This window comes from Pipistrellus kuhlii, unplaced genomic scaffold (genome assembly GCF_014108245.1).
Source record: "Pipistrellus kuhlii isolate mPipKuh1 unplaced genomic scaffold, mPipKuh1.p scaffold_m20_p_5, whole genome shotgun sequence".
Classification (NCBI taxonomy): domain Eukaryota; kingdom Metazoa; phylum Chordata; class Mammalia; order Chiroptera; family Vespertilionidae; genus Pipistrellus; species Pipistrellus kuhlii.
In genome coordinates this window covers 11,416,719-11,432,099 of record NW_023425551.1, presented here as the reverse complement: position 1 = coordinate 11,432,099, position 15,381 = coordinate 11,416,719, and the positions used below count along the sequence as shown (strand labels likewise).

At 38.4% G+C, this 15,381-nt stretch overlaps 1 protein-coding gene across 2 annotated transcripts in view; it reads right to left on the bottom strand.

Moving 5' to 3' along the window:
• Positions 1–15,381, bottom strand: part of NKAIN2 (sodium/potassium transporting ATPase interacting 2) — a 741,160-nt gene that overhangs the window by 119,687 nt on the left and 606,092 nt on the right. For both annotated transcript variants that reach the window (XM_036414935.2, XM_036414937.2), the window contains exon 4: positions 5,225–5,425. In XM_036414935.2, the coding sequence (XP_036270828.1) occupies positions 5,225–5,425 (201 nt within the window). The remainder of the gene's footprint in view (positions 1–5,224; positions 5,426–15,381) is intronic.

Sequence of the window (15,381 nt, the reverse complement as noted above, 5' to 3'; positions counted from 1 at the left end):
TTAACCCTTTAAAATAATGCAAGTTCACAATATCAATTTACTATTTACTGCTCTAATAGCAATATCCTAAACTACATGGAAATTGGTACCCAAATATTTGATAATCCAATCTTTGTGAATAAAGCATTTCCAGATTGCTCACAGTGAAATGTGAGCAAGAAGGCCATCCCCTCTCATTCATACCACACACATCAGCTATATCCAAAGATATATTCATGTGCCATTCCCAACTACAACTCCAAATCCACTTGGATAAAGGCATTCCAAGCTTTGAAAATTTCTTTACCAATGGTCTTCTTAGTAAGTCTCAGCAAACTGAACGGCAAATATCTGTCAGGAACTGGAAATAATTGGAAACATCAATGACTCCATCCATTTGAAGATACATATTTTATCTTTAAATTTTTTTTTTACCACAATCTGTTGAACAAGAATTTCCACAATTTTATAAACACTACAAGGAACCCATTTTTCTGAATAGGGAATAGATATCACTAAAGGATGAACTTGACAGTGAACTTGTGGACAGCACCAGGTATTGGAACCTATTCTAAAGTCTTCTATGACTTCCCTGCTGATTTGTATATGGTTTCTAAGCCAAGTTTAATATCTGTGGGAAAGAGTGATCTTATTTATATTTTTATCAATATCCTCTGCTCATCTCCTAAAACTATTAATAATCAATCTGATTAGCCCTAGCTGGTTTGGCTCAATGGATAGAACATGGGCTGGGGACTGAAGGGACCCAGGTTTGATTCCAGCCAAGGGCACATACCTGAGTTGTGGGCTCCATCCCCAGTACAGAGCGTGCAAGAGGCAGCCAATTAATGATTTTCTCTCATCATTGATGTTTCCATCTCTCTCTCCCTCTCCCATTTTCTCTAAAGTCAATAAAATATATTAAAAATAATCAATCTAATGAAACAATAAGAATGTAGAAATGTGTCAGAAGTTAAAGAAATCAAGGAAGTAAAGGAAAATGCCTCCAGCAATTTTGGTTGGAGAAGTTTATGTTCAATGTAGAGATATTGGTCCTGAGAAGGTAGCTAGAGAAAAGAGGGACTGAGCATTCCCCCCCCCCCCCCCTTAATAAATTATTTGGAATTTTAACATATTTTAAAATATAAAATAACTTCAGTTATTGTAATAAATGTTTTTGTGTGAAAGCTTCATTGGCTACGTTTAAAACACCCTCCCTCTTTCCTTGTGTTGATTATAGGAAGTGAGGTCTAATGTGTGCATACCAAGTATAAGGCACAGACACCTCCATTCCCCTCACTCACAGCAGACAATAGCTAATCAATCACGTCATGCTTTGCCACTAAAGAGCTAGAATTTGGGCGGCTTCAGGGATCCATTGAGCATCAGCTGGTGCTGGTATACAGGTTGAACCATTTTCTCTTGTTGGTGGCAGAGAAAAACCGAGGTCAGCATGTCCATCCTCCCCATGAACTAGCTAAGAAATCTTGGGAAAGGCCTTTCACCTGTTCTGCTGCCCTCACAGGACCGTTCCACGTTCAAGGACTCAATTCCTCCGAGCACATTTGGTAAACCATGCAGTTGCAGTCACACACTTGAAGAAATGGGCTTCATTTGCTGTAGGGTGCATGCCGCCATCCTTCTAGTCCTTTTCCTCCCTGGCTCTCCCCGTACATATTGAGTTGATCTATTTTATAAGTGTGGGTTGCTTTTATATTTCTTGGCTTTATTGAAACCGTGAACACCTGCACCCCTTTTGACGGTGATGTCTGATGCTATGTAGAAGACAATGCTGCTGGGGGAAGAGAGAGCGCCCAGCCTCACACCTGGCTTGTCATTTCGATGTCTGGCAGCCCTTTCCGCTCCGCTGGAAGCTGTGTGATTAATAACCCCTCTTCCTAATTATGCGGATAACTCCTCTTCCTCTGGCTGTAGACAAGAAATACCTTATGTATGTGCGATGCAAATTGTGGGCTTTGTGAATGCTAATTTCAGAATCAGCTAGGCATTGATTGGCAGAAAACTCAACCCCTGTGTGACAAGCGTGCCAGGGGTCAAGAGCCTGTGAAAGAAAGGCTTAGCGAAGGTGGAGAAAAGGCACTGGAGAGACTTGGAGTTAATCAAGAGCAATCGCTGGAGGAGCAGCGTTCTATGAAAGCAGATCTAAGCCAGCTATCCTGGAAGAGACAGCAGGTTCAAAGGCTGGTGTGAAAACAATGAGAAGAGTGAGAGTTTAGCTGACTTTACAAAAAAGCATGCTGGAACGCAGGATCACGCCACACAAACGCGCAAACTGTATTTTCTGTCTATCACATCCTTGAACAGTGCGCCTGGTTTGAAGCCTTCGGAACCTCACCCCACTTTTGACTGTGACACCCTCAGAGTCAGGGATCCTGTCATTTGTTTTTCTGGGTACCGGAAGAGGCTGAACACTCAGACTGTGTTCTCTGGACTGGCCTGAACGGTAGGTTGTCAGGGGGATGATTTAGGTAGCACAAATCATTTCATTTCTTAATCAGAACAGCAGAGTGATCAGAAGGAATATAGGAAACTGTAGCTGGAATCCATTAACTAGGCCGAGCCAATTGTTCAAGATAAGCTCCATTTTGATTAGCATTGTAAAACGAATGACGATCTGCTAAGTTTTCTGCACAGCAGACACTTTCAGCCCAAGGCTGACTAGACAAAAGCAAGCCCAAAGACAGAAAGGTTGTTGAAGCATCTCCAAGCACTTGGCTTGGGTACACTGTTACTAAATTGCTCTCAGGTGACCCACAGCTGGCATTGCAAAAGAAGATGCCCCTGAGACAGAAGAAGAGGGGGGAAGGAGAGAGGTGAAAATGACACATCCTGGAATGGCTTGTTCAAATGATGTCTCCACTCTGTTGGGGGCAACGTAGACAGAATTCGGAGCCAGTAGCTTGAACTATGAGTTATATCTGCTCTTAGGGACACTCCATCCATCGTTTTTGTACTGTAGCCACTCTGCCTGCACAGATGGTTTTTACTTATGGTAAAAATACTTTTTCTTGGCGCAGTATGTCAACCTCAACATATGCTCCCATGTCCAAGTGTATTTTTTAGAAAATTACACGTCTGCCAAAATTTTACGTGGGGTTTAATAAATCTGTGAACTATACACACACGCATTATTTCAACTAACTCTCTAAAATATAACTATCCATGCATTAAACTCTGTCTTTATAGCATCCTTGACACATACATGGAAGCTTTCCAAAATGCTTGGGTACAGAACAAAAGGGACTTCCAGCTGAAGGAATATTTTATGTACAACCTCTCTCCAACACGTTTATGAAGGTGTTTTATCTGTCTCCTGAAACCAGAAACATCTTACTTATCCCATGTGAAAATGAATACTTTATTTGAATGCGTTTTAAGTAACGAAATGACTACTTTCATCCCATCCAAGCTAACTAATCTTTATTTCAAGATGATCAAAGTGAACGGTGTTAGGGTTCAAACATATTCCAGAAAGGTTTGTTTATTAAGAAGTGCCTCAGTTTGGACTTTTCCAGGGAATTCAAACATATTAGCTAAGAACATAATTCAAAATGTGGACATGATTTATACTCAGTTATACTTAAATAAGTATTTCTAGTTCTCCCTTCTTCCTGGCCATTTTGTGACTGGGTGGGACTGTGAACAATGAGCCTCTTCTCCCAAAGAGGAGCCTTTTCTGGCTCCAGATCTAGCTTGCTCTCTGGCATGGCAACCTATGATGACGCATGGCGGCTGCTCCACCGCCTCCTTTCCTTAGTGACAGTTATGGTAGAGCCTCCTGCTGACTCAGAAGAATAAACTTGTGGTTTTTAGTCATAAGAGATTTGGAAAGTGCTTATTAGCAAAGCATACTTAGCCTATTCAAGTATATAGCCCTAACTGGTTTGGCTCAGTGGATAGAGCATCGGCCTGAGGACTGAAGGGTCCCAGGTTTGATTCTGGTCAAAGATATGTACTTTGGTTGCGGGCACATCCCCAGTAGGAAGTGAGCAGGAGGCAGCTGATGGATGTTTCTCTCTCATCAATGTTTCTAGCTCTCTCTATCCCTCTCCCTTCCTCTCTGTAAAAAATAAATAATGATATATTAAAAAATGAAATTAATATATAATAACACATATACAAATAAAAATATATGTGTATTTTGTATATATGTATATGCCTCATTTTAAAAATCTATTAAGTGAATATACTAGTTATATAATTTGATTAGTTATATATATGCATGTATGTATTATCTATCTTTCTATATACACACATCTATATGTTAGCTGTATAAATGAAAATGCACATGCTCACATGGCTTTTTTAAATTCCAAAAGAATTTTATGTAAACTAATTGATACCATTCTACCCAGAACTCTGTCTTGTTAAGAACTGTGAGATAATTATCATTCGTGAAATCCGAGAAAAATATGTGGATCAGCACCTATAGATATGTAATAAATAAATGGAGACATGTATAATACAGTTGACTTAAACTTTATAAACCCTGCAAATTATTCATTTAGCCTTAGCAAAAGTTTTTCCTGAGAACAGTGCATGTTATTTATCTTATTTATCTCTTTGTCATAATGATACAATATAAAATAATATGCTTTAAGTACCATAGGTATGTGTTATGCAAGTATGTTCTACAAATACACAATAGAAAGGACTTAGGAGAGTTCTTTACCAGTATAATAATGTAAAAAGGGGGGCCTGATTGACTGAGAACTAGAATTCAATTTTAAAAAAGCTGAATTGTTTTGAAAGTGGGGGAGGGATGAAAGGTGATGGATGGTGTTTGGGGGAAATCTATGAAGAAGATAGGGCAAATGGAGAAGACGTTTTGGGACTAACAGTACACAGAGAAAGAAGCCCAGGCTGTGAGGAAGAACACCTAAAATCTTATAAATTTGGGTATATAGCATTTTCATAGTGAAAACTCTCTGATCTTCCCTTCAGAATCTTTGGAACAGTCTACCAAAAGCCAAATAAACCTAAACTGGCTGGATTTCTTATGTGAAATGCTCAAGATGCCACATCTATTTACTGCTGAAAAGAATCAGCATACTCAGTCCAGGGCAAGGCTTAACCTCAAAATCCCTATTAAAAGTGGCATTAATTGGGAAAAAGCAAATAGCCAAGTGTTTCCTGCATAGTCCATTTGTCGTGCACAGAGATCGCATAGAAATAAAACAAATTCCGGAAGCACTAAAAAGAGTGGTTGTCTGTCAACACTTACTGCGAGGACAATCTGGAGGGAACTATGAGCCACTTCTATGTACTGGTACTCCAGAAAACACCCTGAGACCGTGATGTAGCGATGGTCTTCTGGGGCCCAGTCTGGGGCAGGTGTCACTGAGGTCACCGTACATCCTGGTCCATTCTCCATCCACCAAGATCGGTGCATTGAAATATTAAAAGTCAGGATAAGGTCTGTTTCCTGCAAGAAGGCAATTTATAAGGATGAGAATTACTTCATAAGTGTTAGCTAGCTTATTTGGACTGACTTGTTCTGAGTTTCCCATTTGGAAATGTGGGTTTTTTCCCTATCCTTAATGTATTTTGTAGGTAGAAAAAAATCATCTAAAGTAAAACTATCAGTACTCCCTGAAAATGATGTACCTATGAATTCTACTTATGAAAGTTAACCTGGCTATGCTACAAAAAATTATTAAAATGATCAGTGACCTACATTAATTTTAAAACTGAAGAGTCCTTACCTCTTACAACTTGTATTACAAAGGTTGTAATTTTAACTCTTTTATTAAGTGAAGATCATCTTCTTTTGTTCACTTTTTTAAAGATCATCTTATTTTAAATCTAGTTTCCTCTCCCTCAGAATATTCACCTTTTGCCCAATTTAAATATTAAAGTTGTACTTTAATTTAGCTAAAGTTAATATAACGTCACCAATACTAACATTTGTAAGACCTTTACTTAATAAAACATAATACTACTCCCCCCCCCCACCCGTGTCCATTCCTACTATTTTAGCAAATTTTCTCAGGGTCTTTTCAATCTTGTCTACTTAAACTATAAAATTAGCCATAACATTTCTTAAGAAATATAATTAGCAAACTCTTGCAAGGCGGAGAAAATAAGTCAACAATTCATTAGACAAAGTTCAGCATGTACATGTTTAGCTATAAATGCAATAAAAGACATAGATTTTGTTCTTAGAAAGCTTATAATCACATATACAAAATGAACTATCAATAGCACATGGACCAATGTCTTCTAGGAAGAAAATGGGGAACAGGAATGCATCAAATACAATTTACTACTCAACAAGTCAAAAAATTCATAATAAAATGAACAGTGTTAGAGTTCAAACATATTCTAGAAAGGTTTGTTTATTAAGAAGTGTACAAAAAGTAAATGCAAATCTTCAACTATCAATCGTTAATTAGATGATATAATCTTATATTCTCATTTACTTCTTGAAGACGTTTAAACAAAAGTCTGCGTGTATGTGCATGTTGTGAACCCTGAGGACTAAGAAGGGCTCCTAGTGGCTACCTGGGCTCAAATAAAAACAAAAACATAGAGCAGAACCTAGCAGCCATTTCTGTTCCTCAGGTGAACCACACTTCACAGAGCAGCTCTGCATCTCTGCACCACTAGACTGCCTTCCTTTGGGCCAACAAACTGCCGGCCTGTACTGTGTTTCTGTCCCTGGAACCAGCCCTTATAAAGTAGCTACTGTGGTCCTATTGTAACCAATAGGACTGAGGCTTTCCCCATCCAATCAGAGCTGTGCAGCTCTGACCAATCAGGGATCAGGAGCAGGGATTTCTGTCTATATAACCCAGTTCTCCTCTAAGAAGGAGAGCATACTTTCTATGGGACACTGAAGATTGTGTTTCCTGGCTGGACCACTGAAGAGCTCACCCACAGCAGTGATGGTTCACAGCCACTCTAACTAACTAGAGTGAGCTGTTAGCACTACATAAAGCTTCCTTCTTCACCACATCCCAAACTGGGGATTCCTGTTGGTATTAAATTGGCACCAATGACTATCAGTTAACAAGGTGTATCTTATTTTAACCACAAAATAGAAATTCTTGGTTGTAAAACAGACAATAAAAAGATCTCCTGGATGTCCACTATTAAATTCAATAGAAATTCCTGAGTGTGATCTGCTCCATGTGTAACCAATACATTATTTAATTCCCACATATTTATAATTTTGATTTCAAAATAGTAAGGGCTTTTGAGACAATTCACTAATCTCAACAGTACAAAACAAGGCATAAAATCACAAATCAAATCTTGTATATTCTGGGTATATTTATATTGGAAAACACACCAAATGGGCTCAGAAATGTAAGATTCAAAAACTTTCATATATTAATAAAACTTCCATAATTATTTGTTCAGATTAGTAAGGTGACAAAAAATTGTCGTGTCAATATATTTATTCATCTCTTTTAGTAAGCCTTCAAAAGTTCAGATTAAAGGACCCCATTTCTGGTCATGTCATTTTTCAAAATAACAGGGTCTGATGTGTCGCATGAAAGTTGTTATTAGCACTAAAATGTGGTTTCTGAAGAGGGCTATATGTATTCAGGTCAACACAAGAAGCCTAATTGCTCAACAAATAATATGCATTTGATAAAAAAAAATTTGACAAGTTAATGAGAAAATCATACTAATAACACCTCAGAATTTCAATAAAAAGTTAAAATTTACGTTCACAGGTTATGGCATTTGAGGAAGAGCACGCATACATATATCTGTTCTGACAGTAAGCAGTGGAGGCTGTACCGCAGAGTTTAGAAGGTGGAGGGTGAGAGTGAGAAGTTTTGCATTGCCAGTTTTAAAAATCTGAAATATTTTCTTAGATTTTGGGTGTGGCCTACTACTTAGTTATTCTTTTGGAATAATACTATTGAAAATTGATACAGTCCCATTTTTAGGCTGCTTAGTTACTATCTAAAAGGATAGAAATTGCACTTCTATGTAAATGGCAATTAGGTTTTAGTCATCATCATAGTTACTAACAAATATGAATTATTCATATGCCATATGCAAAACACTCTACCAGGTCATAACGATGTGAACAGATAGAAAACGCTATCACTAATATCACAGGCTTAGTGTCTGTCTGGAGGACAAGATTCAAAGATAAAATGTAACAGTATGAGAAAGAGTTGGTTAAATACGTAATGAGGTATGGCAATCTGTGCACAAGTCCTGGGAGGGCATGGTGCCCGTGAATGCAGGTGACACAGCCCCTGGAAATAGAAACTCTAGCTGGGGCCAAAAAAAGGGCCAGGCTTGTATAGGCTATCAGCCTGGGGAGGGGAAACATTTAAGTAGAATGGACCAAATAAAAAACAAATTGTAGAGCTAAGACCCCTTATATAATACTAGATGCCTGATGCACAAAGATTCATGCAGAATGGGCCTTCCTTACCCTGGCTGCCAGCACAGTCTTTGCTCTGGCCTGGAGCTGCCTTCCTGCCTTCCCATGCTTCCCAGAGGCCCTGAGCAGCTGGGGTGGTGCAAAATGCCTGTGTCATCACCCTGGCGATGATGCAAATTGTCCCACCCTGTCCCCTGGGTGCCAGTGTGTGCAAATTAACCCACCAGCTTTGGTGGGTTACTTTGCATACTCACTCCTGATTGGCTGGTGGGTGTCACGGAGGGACGGTCAATTTTGCATCTTTCTCTTTTATTAATGTAGATTTATGGACCTATAAATAGCCTTTCTTTTATGAGACGAGAGTTTGTAAGAAAGATGAGTATAAAATAGCATTGGAACAATAAGCTGGGGTTAGACTGGGAGAGACCTAAATGTTAAATCAAACACCTATCTTATTGAAGGATGTTTGATCAGTGACAGGATACAGGCACGTCAACCAGGAAACAAGAGAAATTACAATAGACATAATCAAGTCTCCTGTAGTATGGCAGCGGACAGTGCAGGAAACTTGAGGGGTCCAGGGCAGATGCTGAATTAAACAACAGTCATTATGGAAGTGATGACACAAAAGCTGTAAGAGCCGAAGGCTTGACCTCTGTCACCCAGACTCTTCTGCTGAGTTCTATAATGGTCCAGGGTGGCTCAGATGAGGACCAATGCTTTCAACCTTCTCAGAATAGGAATGGGAACAAGTGAGCATTCACCTTACCTTAAAACATACATCTGTTGATGACACTAGAGGAATGCCAAGAAAACACATTTAATCGAAAGAACCAACTTTTACCAACAAAAATAGTCCAGGAGGTTTAAATACTTACATTAAAAAAAAAAGCTATATTATATGGTTATCAGGACTGAGAATTAATAGTTAGGAAATTCTCATATTGAATGATGTTCTGTAATCAGCTAAGGAGGCAGGAGTTTGGAGAGTGAGGAAGGCTGTATTTGACACCAAAAATCATTTTTTTCTGATAAACTCTTATTTATTTACAATCCATATACAATGGGCTAAAGTTTAAAGTATCACCAGAAAGCATTGTGTTATATCTCATTGCTAATATCTACATGTGGATAATAATTCATAGGAAACCCTGAAAAATTCTTAAAAAGCATCATCATTCATGGCTTATTTCTTGCTGGCGAACTTAATATTCTAATCCTAAATACACGCTGGATTTTTTTTTTCTATCAACACATTCATAGATCTATGCAAACCTGCTTAGACATATAAAAACCCCAATGCTAAATTTATCCTGGTATTGTATGAATCAGTGAAAACAAATCATATTGTTCAAGATGCCAGAAAGAAGGAGCTGAGAAAATATGGTTTTAAAAAGATAAGCAAAATCACAAGTACACTTTAACAGGTTGGATAAATGTTACCTGTATAGGAATGTAACCCAGTACATAAAGAAGTTCATATCTACCAGCTCTAAAATCCAAAGATGTGAGTCATGCTACTATATGATGAACTAATGAGAAGTAGATGGACCATAAAGTATACATTTGTGCCCTCCTTCCTTCTAGAATATTCAACTATGAGTAACTGAGATTTGGCTGATCATGGGTCATAAACTCAGTATGACACCATCACTAATATTGATTCCAGTGCCTTGTTTCTGTCATTAGTTATTCAAGAAAAGATTTAAGAAAATATTTCTGTGACCATGGTGAACATTACAACCATTGCTCTAAAATCAGATGAGAGAAGTCCGATGGTATATAGATTTATAAAAGCTAGAATTCTTAAGCCAAAATGTGTCTCTTTCCATTAGGTAGAAAGGTTCACTGAAAATTTAAAGTTCATTGACGCTATGTTTTCATTGTTTCTAGCCTGAAGTGGGTTTCTCTGGTCTGTGTTCCCTCAAAAGGCCAGTGTGTTACTTTTCTAAATCTTATACTGACCGACTTCTTAGTTGAGACAAATGTTCTATATTTTTGCTCAGTTGGTATGCGCTGTCTGCATCCAGAATATTGTTGCTGAAGGTCGCTTTCTTATGAAATTCTCCCCAACACCTCCTATTGACATCTTGTATATCTCTCTCTGCATTAGAATGAATACTTTGGGCTACTCCTTCTAAGAAGCTTTCTCTGATTAACCCCATTCTTTATAGCATTATAATGTTATACCTAGCACTTCAAGAGCAATATTATCTTGGTCAATTGCTTTCTTGTTATGGGTAAAAAGAAATGTTAAGCCCCAATATAGTCACCTTTCCTGCTTAAGAAATGTATATTAACTCTTGGCTGGTGAACAAAGTCTGCATCTGGAATGTAAAAAAAAAAAAAAAAAAAAGTTGTTTTAAGATGATCCTTGCAATGGTCTAAAAGAGAAAAATGAAAAGCAGGAAGGACTGGAGGGAGAGCTAATAAAAGGAAAATAAAATAAAAAAGAATTCAATAAAGAAGCCTCCATGCTATATTCAAGTTAATTGAACCTCCAGGCTCAAAAGTCCTTTTTTTCTTTCTTTCTTTTTTTTTTTAACTCCTAATGTTAGGACCCATCTGCTGAGTGGGATCTAAGTTTGGCAAAATGAGTCCGCTCTCCTCTCTTTCACACCCTCACAAGCAGATGCTCAAGGCAGAATTTTCTCAGCTGGTTACTATGATGAAAGATCAACTTCTCACCGACTTTATCGGTTTCCATGTATGGAACCCCCTTCAGGCAGCTTTTCCTGCTGATTTCTCACCTTCCTGTTTGTTCCCTCCCTGCAGGAATGTTTTCCATCTTGTGAGCCTTCCTTTCCTGTCTTAGGGCTTTGAAAAGTGATCTGCATTAACTCTAGGGAGTTAGGGAGGCAAAGAACATGTTAGCTATTTTAAGAGATGTTACTGCCATTTGAGCACTCATCGAAAGCCAACCGGGTCATTTGTTTTCAAAGTGCATTTATGTGGGTTTTTAATTGCCATGGAGGCCCAGAGGTTCAGATGATCCTGAAGGCTTGGAGACACTGAAGGAACACTGCAATGTCCTCCCGAATAGTCCCACACATTTGTTACCAGTCATAAACTCACCTGCATGTGCAACCCACCTCTGGTACTGATGTCATTTCAGAAACTCTGATTTAGACAGCATCTGGGCTTGCCACCAAAGACTTAAAAAAAATATTTTATTGATTTTTTTTTACAGAGAGGAAGGGAGAAGGATAGAGATCTAGAAACATCAATGAGAAAGAAACATTGACCAGCTGCCTCCTGCACACCCCCCATTGGGGATGTGCCTGCAGCCAATGTACATGCCCTTGACCAGAATCGAACCTGGGACCCTTCAGTCCGCAGACTGACGCTCTACCACTGAGCCAAACCAGTTTCAGCAAGGACTTTTTAACTTGTCAACAGAATTGAATTGGGAGCCCAATCTAATTTGAATCCATAGTTGAAAATGTATATTGGTTAATTTGTTACGAGACATCCTAATGAAGTTACATGTCTTTTCTTTCTTCATTCATTCTCTGGGCAAGAACTTTCCCTGGAGAAATGACCAAAAAAAATGGTAGCAAAACAGAGATGAGCCAAGTGTTAATGTTACTGATGGACTTCATAGTCATTTTTTTTAGTTATTGAGGACGCCCAATACTGGGCATGAAGTGAAATGCTAATTAACAAAAAATTTCTCTGTAAAATCTTTATAAACCTTTAATTTTGAATAAGTTCAGTTTTGCAGCTTATTAATAAATTTGAGGCAATCTGTATTACAAAAAAAAGGAAATGAAGTTTGTGTATTCATTGCCTAGTAAATGCTACAACAACATTTAGAAGTAGGGATCACTATCTTATTTAATAGGAAAAAAAAATGAGACTGAGCATGTATACGTGTCTGCAAAAGTTATTTTTATTAAGGATGAAGCTAGGCTTCAAACTTATTTTTTTTCTGACTCATGCTTTCCTACTGGACCTTGTTGCCTTTTACAGAAATTATCTTGGCCATTCAATCAATCATTGCAAAATACCATATTTAGTCTTTTTTTTAGGACAATGTTCTAAAATAAAAAGATGTGGGTGGACACAGAATTCATACAATTTATTTCAAAAATTTCCAGGTGCAGTTCAGAAACCTACTCAGCATTATAAAAGACCTTGACATGTCCTCTTAGGTAGCTTGCCAACACTAATACAAAATTCATTGCACCCTGTAGTTACAATAGTGTTGTATTTGCTATGCATTTGGATGAAGAAGCTTTTAAAGATATTTTAGTTGTACTTTATTCTCACGAGAGAATTTTTTTTTTAAAGTGGTAAGATTTGTCTCCTGCCTTATTTTTATCCTGGCAAGTACATGGATCAATACTGCTTAAGATTTGTGGAGGCAAATATAAATAAACCTTAAAGTCTAAATACAACACCTTTAAGTATATGTATCTATTTCATCTGGATTGTTTCCAAAGAGCTATTTGTAGCTTTTGTCACACACAAGGCCAAGAGGCGACTGGAGGTCACTGTCTAGAAGAAAACATTAATAAACAGAGAAATAGTCATCCTCAAAGTGGTTATCCATAGCCACAAGCCAAGGAGCCACTTGAATGTATACCACACGTGTTAGCACATCCAATAGGAGATTGGAAATCACATAGAGAAAAACATGGTGGTATGGTTTTGTTATAGGTAGATTTTGTGGAGCTACTTCAATAAAGGAATAATAAACAGCTCTTTCCCTGCAGTGAACATAGGAATTGTGTGGCATATAACCTTCTCATATACCTTACAGACTTCTGTCAGACTGTTTGATTTGGTGTGTAACAGACACTGGTAAAATTGCATCCTGTGTCCAGGGTGGTTATGGGGTTTTAAAATGATGTCAAATGAGGAGCTGTTAGAGAATTTTGGTTGAATTGTCTGTAAAAGAAAGGAATCAGAAGGATCCTCACAATTGCCTTTAAATATTTAAAGAAGTACCCAAACCCAGAGGAATGGGCCTCATTATTTACAGTTAGCCCCAGAAAGGCAGGCAGAGATTCAAGCTGATGAAGCTATCTGGAAGGTAAGGCAGACCAAAGGATTAGAATTGCTCTCAAAAGGAATGGGTGGTATTCTGAATAATGAATGCCTATAGCTAGGCGGATTCAAAGGCTGGGTGGTCATTTAAGAGTGAAGACTGGCCAAAACCAGTTTGGCTCAGTGGATAGAGCATCAGCCTGCAGATTGAAAGGTCCCGGGTTCGATTCCGGTCAAGGGCATGTACCTTGGTTGTGGGCACATCCCCAGTAGGGGGTGTGCAAGAGGCAGCTGATTGATGATTCTCTCTCATCGATGTTTCTAACTATCCTTCTCTGTAAAAAATCAATTTAAAAAAAATATATATATAAAGAGTGAAGACTGCACTCAAAACTTGTGCAGTCTTTTCCCTCAAAATGGCTAGTTTATGTTAATAGCCTGCCTCCACTGACTACTCATTTTATCTATTACATACTATTCTGTATGTGATAATGATTATATATAAATTCTCAGCATCAGGACACTTAGAGAATCTCTTTTGAAGTATCAAAATCATTTTAATGCTCTTGTGAAAAGGAGCAATTTTAATAAATTTTCACCAATCACTGTTTATTCGCAGCTAGAGCCAAGGGAAGAACCTGAATTTACACATTGAATCTGAAAGATGCCAAAAAAAAAAAAAAATCAAGCAATTTAAGAATTTAATCTAGTTAGAATATTAAATGTTACTTACTGTTATAGAGTATGGTTTTTAGTAACTTTGTACACAACATGCATCTTTCAATGATGAGAATACACTGAGAAATGTATTCTTAGGCAATTTCGTCCTTGTGCGAACAACATAGAGTGTACTTGAACAAACCCTGAAGGTCTAGCCTACTACACACGTAGGCTGCCTGGTATAGCCTATTGCTCCTAGGCTACAAGCCTCAATAGCATGTTACTGTATAAAACAACAGAGATTAAATTGAGTACAAGAGAAAATGATGCAATCAAGAGATGAAGTAAACAGGAGATGTACTATGAGGATGCTTGCTGCCAGCATAGTACACATACTGTTTAACAGCAAACTTCTTTGAAAAAGTACACTCTAAAATAGGAATAAAAGGTATCACATAGTTAAAATCAGTAACATAGTCCTTTATTATCATTATCGAGCATAAGCACTGCATGTAATTGTATGTGCCATCCTAGTATATAATAAAAGCCTAATATGCGACGTGTCCACTTGTTCGGTCATCCGTTCAACCAATCAAAAGTGTAATATGCTAACAATATGCCAAGATCGGTCAACCTCTATGATGTGCACTGACCACCAGGGGGCAGATGCCACAACCGGTAGATTAGCTTGCTGCTGGGGTCCGGCTGACCAGGACAGGCTGGACATGCCCTGGAGCCCTCCTGTGGTTCCTCCCTGGCTGGCCAACCTTCAGTGTCCCTCCTTGGTCCCAATCGTGCACTGTTGGGGTCCCTCGGCCTGGCCCGTACCCTCTCACAATCAGGGCTGAGGGATCCCCCTCCCCCCAGTGCACAAATTTTGTGCACCAGGCCTCTAGTACTTTTATATGACTGGTAGTGCAAGGGGTTTGGTCACAGCAGCATCAGTGTAAACACTTAAGTACTGTAGTTTGCCATGGCATTACAACAGATACGATGTCACTAGGTGATAGGAAGCTTTCATCTCCATGATAATATTATAGGACCATCGTTGAATATTTGGCCAGCTGTTGACCAGAATATGGCTCTGTAGTACCTGGCTTTTCTTTAAAAAATTCAGTCACAAAAGAACTGAAACTTATTGTAGATCCCAAAGCTAACTAAATTCAAACCTGACATTCGACTCCTTCCCCTCGAAAGCAGTTATTCATTTTCCCTGGTGCTACATTGCCACTTAGCAGGGAATGAAGCTTTAGTTTTTATTAACCGCATAATTTGATTTCTCCCTAGTTGAGTCCATGTTAATCATTCTCCATAAAGAGAGATGTGTGTGCCTGTGTGAGGTTTCTGAGAATAAAAGGGAAGAGTAGAAATATTTC